The 18,122-nt window shown below is 40.3% G+C and overlaps 1 protein-coding gene across 1 annotated transcript in view; it reads right to left on the minus strand.

Moving 5' to 3' along the window:
* The window catches only part of tp73 (tumor protein p73), a 100,491-nt gene extending 83,084 nt beyond the window's left edge, over positions 1–17,407 (minus strand). Inside the window, exons 1-2 of the mRNA XM_052039195.1 lie at positions 17,400–17,407; positions 13,919–14,057 (exon numbers count right to left, since the gene is read on the minus strand). Coding sequence (XP_051895155.1) covers positions 13,919–13,960 — 42 coding nt within the window. The 5' untranslated portion in view covers positions 13,961–14,057; positions 17,400–17,407. The remainder of the gene's footprint in view (positions 1–13,918; positions 14,058–17,399) is intronic.
* Positions 17,408–18,122: the final 715 nt, after the last annotated feature.

The raw sequence follows: 18,122 nt of genomic DNA on the forward strand, positions 1-18,122 counted from the left end.
TGCAAGGCTTATGGAGTAATCGAATTACCTTAGTGTACTAACCTGGTGAGAAGAATTTTTACATTCCTGCTGGAACCCCAACCCCATATATTAAAGGGTAACTTCTTTGATAATGTACTTGAAGAAATCATGTTAAAGAAGTGACTTTTCTAATTTCGAACTACATTCTGCTCACGTTTCACTGTGCACCCCAAATGTGAATCAGTGGATTTCCTTTAGAACCAAGTTCAATTGACGCAGCTCTTTAAGACAAAATAACCTGATGACAGTCATAGTTTTGGGTGTTACAAGATGAATATTTGGATGAGGTAATTTGTAGCCACTGAATTACACCCAGCAAAAACTAGAGCATTCAGGCAAATAGATTATAAAAATTAAACAAACAAAACCATTTCACTTAAAAACAGAAAATGCTGGAGACACTCAGGAGGTCAAGCAGTATGTTTCTCTTTCCATAGATGCTGTCTGACCTTCTGAATGTTTCCAGCATTTTTTGTTTTCATTTCAGAATTCTAGCATCTGTAATTTTTTTTCATTTTCAAAATCATTTCATGCCATGTTGTGAAGAAATATGCTCATGTGAGATTTCATATCAATGAACTAACTACAAATACACTTGCAAAGTCTTGATCTGCCGAGCCTAATTTTAGCCTTTATAGCCAAAAATTTAAGATGCTAAGAAACCAGTAATTCTTTAACCCCACCCCAATTCCCCTTGGCATTAATTGCTCCATTATAAACTATGAAATTTCATCAGTGAATTGTTCCCCTGCTGTCAGCTCCTGTCCCACAAGGTTGGGAGGGGCCACATCTCATTGTTATGGCACCTTATAATGTAAAATTTTGCTGGAACTTCCAGTTAGACAATATTGTTTAAACTTTACAACTTGTTGCAAAAGAAATCAGCCAGTAGACCTTCAGGATCTGAAAGGTACAGTTAAAGGGGGCTGTGGTGAAAAAGCTCAGAGCTTCACAAATTCATTCCCAGATGATGATATTCATATTTTATAGCAAAAAAAAAGAGGGCAGATATTGTCAAAGAATGAATTTGCATTTATACAGTACATTTGACCACTGCAGGACATCACAGTGTTTTATAGCCACCAAATATTTTTGAAGAACAGTCACTACTGTGATGTAAAAAATACGGCTGCCAATTTGTTGATGGCACGATCCATAAACAGCAACATGATCTCATTTTACTTGGCTGGTTTGGGGGACAGGTCCACTGTTTGAGGAAAGGGAGTTTATCTTAGTTACATCACTGCAAGCTTACATGGAGCACAGTGTTATGGACAGCTAAATCAGGTTGCCACAGTCATATCCTGCTGGACTCCTCATAGACCACTTGTGCAAAAGGCCACAGTGAACATGTCCTGTTCAGAGCCTTCCATATTTTCCGCAGTATAATCATGAACAGGTGGCTTCACTGCTGGTTTGGAAATCAGATGCTTTCCTGATTTTTCTTTCTGCCATCTAGGTCACTATACTGTATGCCCTACTTGAGTAATCCAAAAATGTTTCAAGGAAAGCGAGTAGTGAGGTGGAAGAATTATGGGTTATTTCTGATGCCATCAATAACTCTACATGAGGTTGTATTGTGGCAAATGACTGTGATAACAATATTAGACAGCACTAAAACTATAAATTTCATGGTTCTAGTGACATCAGACATTGCAGAATTCAGCTGGGCACCCAGATATTTAGAATGAATGCTTAGAGCCCAGGCAGGTGCCTGACATTTGGCCAATAAGTAGACCAGTATCAAAGCTGTTATGGAACATACACCTCCATCGGCACTCCCGCCTGTTCTGGTGAGTTTCTGCACAATGCAAGGGATGATGGCTTTCTTCTACAAGCACTTAACCAAACAGGAAAATATGACAGATAGGCTTGATGACACAACATAAGAAAATACTATATAGAATAATAATAATTGCCTTCGCACCAGTATCCAGGATATGTACATGCTATTTATCAATTTGCATTATTCTCTGGAATACTGGGAGAGCACAGGATAGGAAGTTGCACTGCTATTGTAGTAGGTAATAAAGGTTCAGTACATTTGCTTCACATCTACAGTATTGGCCTTAGCTTTTCACACCTGCAATATGTGTTGCAAGATGCATTCACAGACTGAATTTAAAAGATGTGATTGATGAGTCGGTAAAAGAACATGTCAGTCTTGCTGTAAACGTGTGTTCAGACAACTATGAATCAAGCAAGGCTAGACAGAGAAGAATGGGGAGTCTGTATGATGTAAAACAAAGAGGGTTGGGAATATTCTTAAATACTTATTCATGAACATTAGCACCCCTTGCACTTAATATCCATTGTTCTTGAACTGAGAAGGAAATTATGAGTCCGCCACATTGGTGGCAGATTTCCTTCTTTGGAAGGGCATTAGTTAACTAGACAAATTTTTGCAACAGTTCAGTAGTTTCTTGCCTGTTGTTAGCATTCAAATACATGTCATAAAGTCATGGACTCATAGTGCATGGAAAAAAGGCCATCTTCAGATCAATGGCCCATCCTGTGGAAATGAATCCAATAACTTAACCACAATGCTATTGTACCCAGTTACAGCAGCTTGAAATTTCAGGGAGGTTAGGAAGTTGGGGAAATGTTGGAACCTACAATGAGACACAGTGTAAGTGGCAGAACAGTGGCACAGTAGTTAGTTCTGCTGTGGTATAACTCCGATGTGTCTGGGTTTGGTCCTGAGCTCTAGTGCTGTTTGTGTGGAGCTTGTATATTCCCCTTGTGAATGCATGGGTTCATCCAGATGCTCCACTTTCCTCCCACGTCCCAAAGACGTGCTGATAACTGTAAATTGCCCCTAGTGTAGGTTGGTGGCAGAAGAAGGGAATAGGTGGAAATTGATGGGTTTGTGAGAGAGAATAATTTACAGGATAATAAGTGAGGGAATGCAACTGATGAGAATACTCTGAGATTACGCTCAATGACATGAATGTCTTCCTTCCATGTCAGAAAAATATATGAATTCGATTGTTCTGGATAGAGAATCAATTTAATATCTTATTCTGACATAAAAGGAGGAACATAAAGAAACTTTTTGACAAAATAATATCCTTTGAGTATATGCAATAGATTGGCCTTAATGACTGAAGAAGGTGCTAATGTTATAAGTGGAACCCACTGAATAAGACGCTTATTTATTAGTCACATGTACATCGAAATACACAGTGAACTGCGTCTTTTTGCATTACTGAGAATGTGCTGGGTGCAAGGTTGCTCATTCTAATCCTACGGTAGGTTGACCTTTATGGTAACTTCCCTTTGTTACTGGGTGACTGGTATTAAACCAAAGATTTGTCAACTTAAAACTAAACAAAGTTTTGTTTTATGATTTAATTCACACGCTGGCTAACCAGTCTAACAACTGCAATTGACCCTTCATTATTTTATGAAAGCTCTCTGCATTAGTTCTGCACCTTGACCAATCAATATCCAATTTGGCCTGAGGATGGGTCTCGACCTGAAATATCGATTATCCATTTTCCTCCACAGATGCTTCCTGACCCACTGAGTTCTTCCAGCAGCTTGTTTTTTGCCCCAGATTCCAGCATCTGCAGTTTCTAATGTCCCCATGCACCCTGGTTTGTTGTGATTTATTTGTGACATGACCCAGCCAAGACTGTGCTCAGAGGCAATACAATCCCTTCCAAGTCAGCATCACTAAAATCCAATCAAATATACCAATTATTATATACCAATCAGTCTTTCCTTCGGTCAGAAAGGAATTGTTACAAGAGGCTGAACATCCCCATACTGGGACCACCAATTATGGTGAGAAATGAGGGCTGCAAGAAATAAAACTGGAAAATAAAATGGTAAATTGGTTTATTGTTGAGAGAGAGTCCGGGATGGGTGGGGTCTTTGATTATGTTGGCTGCTTTATCGAGGCAGCGAGAAGTGTAGACAGAGTCCAAAATAAAGATGGATTGTAATGATACTTATACTGATAGCAAATCAAATTCTGTTTTTATTTCCCAACTTTTGGCACTTCTGGAGATCACCCATGAAAGTTGATTGATCATTTGTCCTGAAATTTAAAGTTGCGTTTTTTTGGCAGGTGGTTGATCTAAAAATTACACTCAATGGTGCCCTCTAGTGACACAGAGGGAAAATATAACAGGAATAACTAATTAGGCTAAAGATGGAATCTATATTATATTCATTAAGATGGACACTATGTTCCGAACAAATATTTTGTTTTCCTCTGCTAACCTACCATACATAAGTCAAATAGGTATCATCTCCCAATGAGATGCAAGAAATATCACATTGTGCCTCATCCTGACGTGCAGGAGCGACTCCTATCTGAGTAATTGAAAGCCCATAACTTAATACTCTTTCTCTAAAAAAAACAGCAGTGGCAGTGGAAAATTTAGAAGAGCTGATTAAATGCATAGTTGAAAGGAAAGATTTCAAGCAGTTTAAATAGGATATTAAGAGAAGGGATGCCAGCAAGGAATGGCAGAAATTAGGGATAAGGCATCTAAAGTCCTTCCAATAGATGGTGTAACGGAAAAAGAAATGGATGTACAGGAGGTAAGCCTCATATGGTCAGAGTACAGTACAAGGAAGTTGCAAATGAAGGGCATCATAAAACCATGGAAGGTTCAGTAGATGATGACGAAGATTTGGAATTTAATGTAATACAATAGGATGAAGTGCTGGCTGAGTCTTAAGTCTGAATAAAGCAAACTATGAAGGCATGATGCACAACTTGACTACTATAAATTGGAAAACTATATATATATAAATATATATATATATAAATAAAGAGCTAATACATAGTTTGCAAGTAATATATAAACCCATAGGGCAAAAAGAAACAGGAAACGTAGTCCAGCCCTGACTATCAAGAAGATAAAGGTATTATTAAATCAAAGGAAAAGGCTTATAATATTACCAAAAAGCAGTAAATCTAAGGATTAGGAAAAATTCAGAATTCAGCAAAGGAGGGCCAAAGTATTGATGAGGAATGAGAAAGAAGAATAGAATAAAACATAAGAATGGTCTGTAAGAGTTTCTATAGCTAGGTAAAAAAAATGATTAGCTTAAGTTGATGGAAATCTCTTACAGACTAAGGAAACTCCAGAGAAATTAAACTTTATTTAGTGTCTATATTCACAGAAGAATGCACAGAAAATCACTTAGGGCTAGTGGAAAACTAAAGCCCAAATGTAAAGCAGAGCTGAAAGAAATTACCATAAGTTTAAATAAAAATGGAGTACTGAAAAATTACTGAAACTGGAAGGCGATAAATATACAAACCCTGATGCCCTGAATCCTAGGATTCTGAGGGCGGTGACTACAGAGATGGCAGCTGCAGTAGTTGTCAATTTCCAAAATTTCGTAATAGTCCCCACAGATTTGAAGGAGGCAAATGTAACTCTACTATTTATGAAAGGACGGAGGGCAAAAGCTGGGAACCATACATTAGTTAAACTGACATCAGTAGTAGGGAATGCTGGAAATGGCAAAAATACTAATAGAATTGGACACAGTCAACATTAATATACAAAAGCGAAAATGACAAATCTGTTGAGTTTTTTGAAGTTATAACTTAATAGAACAAAGAACATAGAACAGTACAGCACATGAACAGGCCCTTCAGCCCACAATGTTGCACCAAACTAATTAGTAATCAAGTGCCCAACTAAACTAATCCCTTCTGCCTACACAATGTGCATATCCCTCCAGTTCCTGCATATTCATGGGCCTATCTAAAAGCCTCTTGAATGTCTCTATAGTATTTGCCTCCACAACCATCCCTAGCACATGGGGATTCAGACAGGGTAAATTGATTAGAGAGGCAGATAGAATATAATATGGAAAAATATGAGGTCATCAGTTAGGTAGAAAAAAATTGAAAGGTAGTGGATTTTTAAATGGTTAGGTGAAAGATATTGGTGTTCAAAGAAACATGAATGCCCTTGTACAAGTATTTCAAGTTAATCAGAATCAGGTTTACTATCATGTCGTGAAATTTGTTGTTTTGCGGCAGCAGTACAGCGCAAAACAAAGTCATAAAAATTACTATAAGTTACAAAAATAAACAAATAGTGCAAAAGAGGAATAACGAGGTAGTGTTCATGGGTTCATGAACCGTTCAGAAATCTGATGGCAGAGGGGAAGAAGCTGTTCCTGAAATGTTGAGTGTGGGTTATCAGGCTCCTGTACCTCCTCCCCAATGGTAGTAAAGTGAAGAGGGCATTAGGAGCAGATACATCAAACGACTAGGAAGGTTGTAAGAGGATTTGAGTATAAGAGTAGAGATGTCTTGCTCCAGTTATATAGGGTTCTAGTGAGAATATTGTGTACGGGTCTAGTCTCCCTACCCAAGGAAGGATATACTTACGATTGAGGGAATACAACAGATTCATTTGTGGGATTGGGAGTTTGATGGATATTGATAGATTTTTAAACATTAAAGGAATCAAGGGATATAGGGAATTGCAGGAAAGTGGCACAACCATTTATTTTTATGAGTATGAATGGAGTACCTTCATTCTTCAAATGATAGTTGAGTATCCCGCACCTGGAGTCATTGCAGTCATCAGCACATCTTATTGAATGGCTGAGCAGGCAAGAGGGCCCAAAAGACTTACTCCTGTTTTGTTTTGTCATTTTCTTATGTCATCCAGCTTTGTGGACCATGAGATATACATTCACATCAAGTTATAAATAACAGACAGACAATACATAACACCAGTATGACCCCTAGTCTTTAAGTGGAAAAGCTTAGTCTGTTGTTGCTGAATTTCTCTTGCCTGGCCCAGGGTTGTTTAGTGCCAATTGTGGAGTCCCTGCTGTTGGATCAAATGTTTTCATCCACACAGTTTCTAGAAAATTTCATTCAAGTAAAATGGCTGGGCTGGTTGCACGATTTGATAATCTTTAGTTTGTACAGAACTCAACTAATTAAAGCAAAAACAAAACAAATTAAGTCTTAAGGTCAAAGACTTCTGCATTTTAAAATCCAGTATTTTTAAAGAACAGGCCAGGAGCAGTTTAACTTCTTTATTCAGTAATAATAGCGCTCATTCAATATTCGGCTGCCTTAGCTTGTGCTGCATATGGTGTAACAGATCTCTTAGCTGTCAGGCTTGGCTTGGTACATAATTAGTGAATCAAAAGATGCTTTGCTTTTGTCTCGTTCGTCATTCTACCCACCCCTAGGCCAAGGCTATTGGACGCACACAGCTTCCCTCCATTAAAGGAGCTTTTGGTGGGAACAAGACATCTGTGGAGGGAAAAATTCATATTTAGGAGGGAATATTTAGGAGTTTGGTTAAAAGAAAGAAATGGCTTTCATTGTATGCTTCTCAAGTGGTGTTACTGGTCCACAACTCATACTGCAAAACAAAAGGCATCACTGACAAACATTTCCTCAAAGGTTGGCAAAAAAAAAACCCACTAACCAATCAGTCAAACTCTCAGGAAAAATCCCTAATATGTCACTTCACAAGCTAATACTTTTCAGTCATTAAAATTGTTATCACAGTGGAAGCTTCATAGAAGTATATAAAATAATAAGCGGGATGAAGTAGCATTTATACCTTCCACAGACACCTAGCCACAAATATTTCAAAGAAAATACGACAGAAAGAAAATTGATAATTCAAATTACAGAGAGCTACTCAAATCCTGTAATGCCCAGAATATCATGGAGGCTACCAAAGTAACTACATAAATTAGGTGGCCAGTGATATGGAGATTACTGACTAGAATTCCTTGTGCACTGGAAAGAGTGGCTGCTGTTTATTGATTACAGCTCAGTGTTCAACACCATCATCCCCTCAGTACTAATCAACAAGCTTCAAAACCTGAGCCTCTGTACCTCCCTCTGCAACTGGATCCTTGACTTCCTTATTGGAAGACCACAGTTAGTGCAGATCAGTAATAACATCTCCTCCTCGCTGACAATCAACACAGGCACACCTCAAGGATGCGTGCTTCGCCCACTGCTCTACTCTCTCTACACTCATGACTGTGTGGCTAGGCACAGCTCAAATGCCATCTATAAATTCACCGATGACATTACTGTTGTTGGCAGAATCTTAGATGGCGATGAGAGACATACAAGAGTGAGATAGATTGGCTGGTTGAGTGGTATCTCAACAACAATCTCGCAATCAATATCGGCAAGAATGAGGAATTGATTGTGGACTTCAGGAAGGGGAAGTTGGGAGAACACGCACCAGTCCTCATTGAGGGGTCAGCGGTGAAAAGGGTGAGCAGCTTCAGGTTCCTGGGGGTCAACATCTCAGAGGATCTATCTTGGGCCTAATACACTGATGCAATCAGGAAGAAGGCATGTCAGCGGCTCTACTTCATTAGAAGGTAGAGGAGATTTGGTACGTCACCAAAGACTCTTGCAAATTTCTACAGATGTACGGTGGAGAGCATTCTGACTGGTTGCATCACTGCCTGGTATGAAGGCTCCAATGCGCAGGATCAAAAGAGACTGCAGGGGGTTGTAGACTCAGCCAGCTCCATCACGGGCATAACCCTCCCCACCATCGAGGTCATCTGCAGGAGGCAGTGCCTCAAGAATTTGGCATCCATCATTAAGGACCCTCACTATCCGGGACATGCCCTCTTCATGTTACTACCGTTGGGGAGGAGATATAGGAGGCTGAAGACCCACACTCAACGTTTTAGGAACAGCTTCCCCCCCGCCATCAGATTTCTGAGCGGTCCATGAACCCATGAACACTACCTCGTTATTCCTCTTTTGCAGTCCTTATTTAGACAATAGACAATAGGAGCAGAAGTAGACCATTCGGCCCTTCGAGTCTGCACCGCCATTTTGAGATCATGGCTGATCCTCAACAATCAATATCCTGTTCCTGCCTTGTCCCCATATCCCTTGATTCCCCTATCTACAGGAAACCTATCTAGCTCCTTCTTGAAAGTGACCAGAGAATTGGCCTCCACTGCCCTCTGAGGCAGTGCATTCCACAAATTCACAACCCTGTGGGAGAAGTTGTTCTTCCTCACCTCTGTCCTAAATGGCCTAGCCCTTATTCTTAAATCATGCCCCCTGGTCCTGGACTTCCCCAACATCTGGAACATATTTCCTGTCTCTATCTTGTCCAATCCCTTAATAATCCTGTATGTTTCAATCAGATCCCCTCTCAATCTTCTCAATTCCAGCGTGTACAATCCCACTCTCTCCAACCTCTCAGCATAAGACAGTCCCGACATCCCCGGAATTAACCTCGTAAACCTACGCTGCACGGCCTCTATAGCCAGGATATCCTTCCTTAACCCTGGAGACCAAAACTGTACACAATACTCCAGGAGTGGTCTCACCAGGGCTCTGTACAAATGCAAAAGAATCTCTTTGCTTTTGGACTCAATTCCCCTTGTAATACAGGCCAACATTCCATTAGCCTTCATCACTGCCTGCTGCACTTGCTCATTCACTTTCAGTGACTGATGCACAAGGACTCCTAGATCCCTTTGTATTTCCCCCTTACCTAACTCCACACCATTCAGATAATAATCCACCTTCCTGTTCCTGCTCCCAAAGTGGATAACCTCACACTTATCCACATTAAACTTCATCTGCCAAGTATCTGCCCACTTACCCAACCTATCCAAATTACCTTGAATTCTCCTAACTTCCTCTACACATGTCGCACTGCCACCCAACTTTGTATCATCAGCAAACTTGCTAATGTTATTCACAATGCCTTCATCTAAATCATCAACATAGATCGTAAACAGCTGCGGTCCCAGCACCGAGCCCTGTGGCACCCCACTAGTCACAGCCTGCCATTCTGAGAAACATCCATTCACCCCTACCCTTTGTTTCTTATCTGCCAACCAGTTTTCTATCCATGTTAATACCCACCCCCCAATTCCATGAGCCCTAATTTTACCCACCAATCTCCTGCGCGGCACTTTATCAAATGCCTTCTGAAAGTCGAGGTATACAACATCCACTGAATCTCCCTCGTCTATTTTCCTGGTTACATCCTCAAAAAACTCCAGTAGATTAGTCAAGCATGATTTGCCCTTGGTAAATCCACGTTGACTCGACCCAATCCTATCATTGCTATCCAAATATGCCGCTATTTCATCCTTAATAATGGACTCTAGCATCTTCCCCACCACAGATGTTAGGCTAACTGGACGATAGTTCCCAGTTTTCTCCCTCCCTCCTTTCTTAAAAAGTGGGATAACATTAGCCATTCTCCAATCCTCAGGAACTGACCCTGAATCTAAGGAACATCGGAAAATGATCACCAATGCATCCACAATTTCTAGAGCCACCTCCTTTAGTACCCTGGGATGCAGACCATCTGGGCCTGGGGATTTGTCAGTCTTCAGCCCCATTAGTCTACCCATCACCATTTCTTTCCTAATGTCAATCCACTTCAGTTCCTCTGTCACCCTCTGCCTTTTGTCCATCCTTACCTCTGGGAGATTTCTTACGTCTTCCCCCGTGAAGACAGATCCAAAGTACTTATTAAATTCGACTGCCATCTCCCTGTTTCCCGTAATAATTTCACCTGATTCGGTCTTCAAGGGCCCAACATTGTTCCTAACTAACTTCTTTCCCTTCACATACCTAAAAAAGCTTTTGCTATCCTCCTTAATATTCCTGGCTAGCTTGCCTTCGTACCTCATTTTTTCTTCCCGAATTACCTTTTTAGTTAAATTCTGCTGCACCTTAAAAATTTCCCAATCTTCTATCTTCCCACTCAGCTTGGCTCTGCCATACTTCTTCCTTTTTAACACAATGCTATCTCTGACTTCCTTTGTCAGCCACGGTGGCCCCTTTCCCCTCTTTGAGTCTTTCCTTCTCTGGGGAATAAACTGATCCTGCACCTTGTGCATTATTCCCAAGAATACCTGCCATTGCTGTTCCACTGACAATTCTGCTAGGATGCCCGCCCAGTCAACTTGAGCCAGCTCCTCCCTCATGGCTCCATAGTCTCCTTTGTTCAACTGCAAAATTGACCCTTCTGATTTGCCCTTTTCCCTCTCCAATTGCAGATAAAAACTTATCACTACCTCCCAATGGCTCCTTTACTTCGAGTTCTCTTATCAAATCCTGCTCATTACACAGCACTAAATCCAGAATAGCCCTCTTCCTGGTCGGCTCTCGTACCAGCTGCTCCAAGAATGCATCCCGGAGGCACTCTATAAACTCCCTTTCCTGGGGTCCAGTACCAGCCTGATTTTCCCAGTCCACTTGCATCTTGAAATCCCCCATAACTACTGTGACATTACCCTTGCCACATGCCAACATTAACTCACTATTCAGCTTGCACCCTATATCCATGCCACTGTTCGGAGGCCTGTAGATAACAGCCATTAGGGTCTTTTTGCCCTTACAGTTCCTCAGTTCTATCCACAGTGACTCTACTTCTCCTGATTCAATGTCCCCCCTTGCAAGGGACTGAATCTCATTCCTCACCAACAGGGCCACCCCACCCCCTCTGCCCACCTTCCTGTCCTTACGATAGCATGTATACCCTTGAAAATTCATTTCCCATGTCTGATCTCCCTGCAGCCATGTCTCCGTTATCCCAACAACATCATACTTACCCATTCGTATCTGAGCTTCAAGCTCGCCTACCTTATTCCTGACACTCCGTGCATTCAGATATAGGATTTTTAACCCATTTATTCTTGTAACTTATAGTAATTTTTATGTCTTGCACTGTACTGCTGCCGCAAAACATATTTCATGACATATGTCAGTGATAATAAACCCGAGTCTGATTCTGAATGGCATAGATATGATGGGAGCAATGATTATTTGGAACATGGTCTAACTGCATAAAAATTCAGCTGCCACCCAGTCCCAAGGTTTTGGTCATAAAAGATGGGACCTTAAATATCTTCAAATCCAAAAATATGCTAGACAGACCTCCTCTCCCAAACTAGGGAGGTTAGGCCACAATGGGGGGACATAAGGGTGGGTGATGTGCATTGCATCAGGGACTTGCTGGTATTGGTGGCACTCCATCAGTCTTGTTGTTTGTATGGTGATCAGATGCTGGAGAGGTGGGGGGGAATGAAGGGGGTGTTGATGTGAGAATCTGCTGTCATGTCCACTTTATTCAATATAGAAACCGCACACCATTCTGTTGTACCACAACACACCGGCCTCTTTGATCTTGATATATGGTGTGCAGGAAGTACGTGGTTTAGGAACATTTGTAAAACAGGCAACGTGCAGTGAATTTCTAGGTCAGAGTAATACCCATGAGAACATAGACAATTGGGGCTTTGTCTTGATGTCTTATGTAAACCATGACACTTCTGATTAAGTTGAACTCTTTCAGAATATCACTGAACATCTTCTTAGACTGTAGTTTCAATTCTATGATGGGGATTGAACCTGTAAGCTAAATTGGAGACAATAATACAAACTTTCAGCCATCAAACCAGAGTTATTTATCCAGGAATAGTGATGAATATTTTAACTATTGAAATTATCTGGCTCTCAGAAATATTGGTATCAATAAGCAGAGATATACAGCAGGGATATATTTTTGACAAGGGCTTTTTGATAAACCAAACATAACTTTGGTGGAAGATTGTCAAAAATACTTGGAGAAATTATTTGAAAGACAGTTTGGTGTAATTTCTTTGGAGTTTTCTGTTTACCTTCTGGCCATTATTTACTACAATACAGAAAGAGGCCCTTTCGCCCATCAAGTCCGTGCTAACTTCCAACAGAGAACTGTCAGTCCTATTCTAATTCTGCTTATTTCCATCATCTCCCTTGCCTCTCACTTGCTCATTGACTCCACTTTTGATTCTTCTGTCACTCTTCTACAATAAAGGGTAAGGGGTAATTTGCTATTGCCAATTAATCTACCAGTGTACCCAGCAGCACTAAGTGTTGGGTCACCATACCACATTGTTACATCAGGAGATCAGACAAATTCTCACTGAAATTGCAGCAGAGGAAGTATACACAGCAAGTCTCAAGTATGCAGATCCCATAGCTGAATGATTATTGGACATTAAATATAGGCCGGGGAATGTCCATTAGGTGTGTGCTTGGGAGTTAAGAATCATGAGAACTCTTTGATCATATATTTTATGCATCACAAACTTCATCTGCACTGAGAGTCTTACGTTATTGAAGAAAGATGATAAAATCTAAAGAATCTTTTATAACTTCTTGGTTGTATTTAGGCCAAAGATAGCATCTATTAGGATCCATCAATACTGATATTAATGAACAGTTAGGACAGATAGGCTCCTTTATCTTCCATGTGTACCCTTGAGATTCCTTTCCTAAGCTTTATAGTGCCAATAATAACAGACCTGGAGCAATTTTCACCATGTCTCCCTGGCCAGCCTACCATCTGGCTAATAATTCATTCATCTGATGGAGAGTATAGCACAAAAGATCTTCAGAAGGCTTCACCTATGGCAAAATATCATCTGGCAAAAAATCCTTCCACAGTCCTTTAAGACTTCAAATATGTTCCGCGAGATTATCTTTTAGGATATCATCTGAAGCATTTTTTCTAAAAGTTGAACAAAATAGGTGACAGTGGACAACCTTATTCTTCATAATCAATTAATTGTTCTTCTTAATCAATTCTCCTTTGTATTTTGTGTTTGTTCCTGTACACCATCCAAACTTTAGGCATTTCAATCCAATTTGTCGATTCATTTATCCAAAGTTAATTTTGCTTATTCTTCTTGAAATGCATCACAACAGTTTAAATGCTTAACCATATCTAGTCTTTACAACAGAGGAAAAATTAAAAGGTTTAATTTTCAGCATCAGCCTTTGGTATGTCATGATATTCCACAATACAAATTTTCTTGATCATTATTCCATTACCAATCCACACAAAATGAACCAAAAGATTCAAGCTGTCGCTTTGACCAAACTCACCATCACAGATTCATTCACATCCCTCATCTGAAACACGTCCATGCAAACCTCAGTTCGGTTCTGTGACAAGTTTGGCACAGCCTCGTTGCTGCTGGAGAGGTTGGTTTGTGGAATATCAAAGTATGTACTGTCTGGTTCTCTGAAACAAACAAATTCCACAGCTCACCAAATGCAATTCAATGAAATAAATCCCAATTTCAGATATGCCAACCCTATTCTTCATTATTTGGTGAGAAGTATGCAACGAGCTGTTGTAATTGAAAGGATGGAAGAGATTTTTGCAGAACAAAACTTTTCCAAGGCATTTTATGTTCATCAGATGATGGAATATAGATGCTTGGAAATCCAATGTCTTTAGTTTCAGGTGTTTGGTGTTAACATCAAGGACTCCCAGGACAGACGTAGGATGAGTTGCATGCAAATCAAAATTTCCCTTACTGTACTGTCACAATGTGTCTTATTCTGAATCTGAGAACACTACCACTTCACCCTAGTGGTAGTTATGATTTTCTACAACCAGTTGCAGTTTCCCTGAATGAAATTTCCATTTATAATGATAATATCATTTGTTTCCTACTGCAGAAATATATCCACCCACTGACATTAGGCAGGAGTCACTTACATTTCATCAGTTTGTGCTGAACTATGAACAAATTCATGTGGGGAATACAGTGATACTAATAAAGATATTGGTACTGTTTGGTATTTGTATAGGAGCTTGCCCTTCTATGGATAGTTGACACTGTAGTTAAATAAATGTGCTAAATTGTAGCAGATGATTTTTAAAGTCAATGTTATACATAACCTACTCTATTATGTCATAACATGCAACAAGGTGCAAATTTCTAGCCAGTGCATTTTATTTTAACAGCTAATGCATCATGCGTTCCACTTTAAAACTAAGATTATTTTTGGAAGAAATGTTGGCATCTAACGAGTTCATTCCTCTGACCCAGTCCTGATTTCAGACAATTACCTTGATCGTAAAGGAGACTGTCATGGTTTCCTGACTCAAAGTCAAGATTCCTGAATCAGACTAGTTTTCCTGACACAATGTTTGGAGTCACAATAATTCATGGCACAACACAGTGGTACAGCAGGTAGAGTTGCCACCTCATAGTTCCAGTAACCTGGTTCAGTCCTGACTCCTGCTGCTGTCTTTGTAGAATTTTCATGTTCTTCTTATGACTGCATGGGTTTCCTTTGGGTGCTCCACTTTCTTCCCACATCCCAAGGATATGCTGGTAGGTTAACTGGCTACTGTATGTTATCATTAGTGTATGTGGGTGGTAGGAGAATTAATGACATGTAAGAAAGGTTACAGGGGAAGGGGATTGGTCCAAGAGGTGGCATACCTTGATGGCCTTCTTTGTGATAAGAAATTTTGAAGCATTGGTCTCCTTGTATGCAGCTCCCTTGAAAGAAAGGCTGATTGTGCCGATGGGGCACAAACAACATTTGGAACTCAGGCAGATTCTTGAAGCATATTACATCACCACTACTGAGAATTAAACTGGTACTTTTTAGCTGTGATTGTACAGCAACTCATTATTTTAATCATCAGCGTATGAACTGGCTGCCATGTCATCCAAAGGTGCCTCAGCCTGCCCTTCCCACCACAATCATCACCAGCTCAGAGCAGCCCCTCCTTCTCCTACAATTCCCACAATGACTGCTGCAGTTCAGAGTAAAGTCCCAGGGGTAATCAGCAGAGATGACCAGGGCCACTTGGAACCAACTACCAATGACGTTCATTCTTAACCTCACTGATTAACTGATACTGATTCCTGATGCAGCTTATTTTACCAATTCCTGATTTCATTCAGTTCCAGTACTATTGACAGTCAACATCACCATTCCTGATTTCAGCAGAATGGAGCACCCCTGCTGTCTAATGAAGATTGGCCCTAAGTAGTAAGTATCTTATTGTAGTTGTTTATTGTACACCTCTCTCCTTGGCCCAGTGGGTGCTTTCCTTTGCTCTTTCTCCCATAATATCTCTCTCGCCTCTGTTTGTTCCCCTGGCTCTGATAGAGTTTTCATTTTTACTGCTATTTTAAACCAAAACTTGCCTATCCACCAATTGTGGTTTTTTCCCCTCGGTGAGTTACTGAATCAATACTCAAATTTCTCTTAAATTCTTCCTTCATGTAGGTACCCAATTCACATTCATGGTCACCCCCATCAACTCTGTAACCCTATAACTCTCTGTACTATTTCAATGTAACTGCACTGTGTAATGAATTGACCTGTTCGATTGGTTTGTAGGACAAGCTTTTCAATGTACCTCGGTACAAGTGACAATAATAAACCAATACCAATACCATATGGTCTCACTGTTCCCATCGTCTCATAATAATAAACCCTTATGTTAACCTCTACCCACATTGGTCTTCTGCCTCACAACTCTACTTCCTACTGGACCACCTGTGGAAAACAAACTTAGAACAGGACTTCTAAGCCTCCACTGTCTAGCCTTTGGCCTTTCATTCACCAAGACAGTTTATTCAGTCACAAATCTGCTCAACCTAACATTAAAACTGTTACTGATCACAACCCTGGATGTTGAACCTGTTCCATTAATTCCAAGGAACACAAACTTGAATAGATAGGTTGAACAGATGGTTCAGCTTTCAATGCCAGATCAGGCTAGACAACATAGTGCAGTAATGGTACCTGCACTCATCTGCTCAAACTGCTCACCATTCCAGAATCATGCCTAAAATCAATTCTTAGTTTCTTTTATCTACTACAGACCATTTTCTTACCTCCCCAGCTCCTATACTTTTACCATCCCAACTAGTGTAAGAAGCTCATGGACTTTACTGCCATTAAGTCTGAGATCATCTGCCTATTTTGTTTCCCTCCCTTTCAGAAGTCCACCAGGTCAAATTCCTCAGTTTCCCTCTTGTCCAAAACCTAAAGTTGCTTCATCCCCAGTTACTTCCTTAGCTTCTCTATGTTTAATATACTAATTTTCAGAACCTGGCTATCACCAGTATATTGACCATTCCTATTGTGGTGGTGAGCTGCCTTCTTGAACCGCTGCAGTCCTTCTGGTGAAGGTACTCCCATAGTGCTGCTAGGACAAAGGCCTCCCTGAGTTCATCTTGTCCATGAGGATCAATTACTGCTCCCTTGACCCTAACCCCTCCAAACTGCTAATCATCCAACAGCCCTTTCTGGTTCTCCTATAAATTAGGAACTATTTTCACCCTCCAGGTATGCACCCCTTTCTGGCTGATTTGCCTTCAGTACTCCTCTCCTGAAGAAGCCAACTCTTGACTCTCCATTCTTGCAAACCACTATCCATTTTCAATCTCCTTTTCCTCTTTAATGTCCTTAAATATGCTTTCCTTCAAAACCATCTCCAACGATGGCTGAGATTTTGCAGTAGATAAGTATTAATATTGCTGGAGGGGCAACTGCTTTACTGTTGGTGAGTCTATCTCATAATTGCAAAAAAGAATTGCACACTTACAAACTACTCCAGAGAGATGTTCAAACGTGGACCTTCATCTGCTGGAGAAGACTGAGCCATCTTGGATATAGGATGGTCCAGTGATGGGTAAGTACCCTGCAACCAAAGAAACACGCAGTCATAAACACAATCACAGACTGATGGAACTGCTTTCGATTATTTTTGATTGCATTTATATTCAGCTACCTAAATGAAGTTTAATAATTGTTAAATATAGTTGGTGCAACGGTTCATGCTTTATCCAGTTCAAGATTCTTATTCCCATTTTAAAATCCCTCCATATTCCTGTTCAGCTTAATGTTCATTTCTATAATCTTCGTTTCTCTTACTTTATTTTACTGCTCACTCCATTCCTACATTGTTGACTGATCTTTCAGGCCCTTTAAATTTTATATTTTAGAAATTAACAGTTTGACTGAGGTCGTGTGAGAACAACCTAAATCACTGCTCTTCTGCATGTACCAGTAAAGGAGCAACAACATTAGTGTCAGCATAACACACATATCAATTCTGAAGGCCATAATTAAGACATGCCCTGAGTTACCCACTTATATTGATGCACTAGTGGCAAGAGGTGGATTAAGCTACTGACATGTTAAGTCTAACTCAGTGGGTTTTAAAGGTAGTTAACAGAGCTTCAAATACCAATGCAATAAGGTATCTACTCTAAGACTGGACCTGCATCGTTACTGGTAGATTCCTTTGGTAGTCCCAGTGGGAGAA

Source organism: Pristis pectinata, chromosome 26 (assembly GCF_009764475.1).
Source record: "Pristis pectinata isolate sPriPec2 chromosome 26, sPriPec2.1.pri, whole genome shotgun sequence".
NCBI lineage: Eukaryota > Metazoa > Chordata > Chondrichthyes > Rhinopristiformes > Pristidae > Pristis > Pristis pectinata.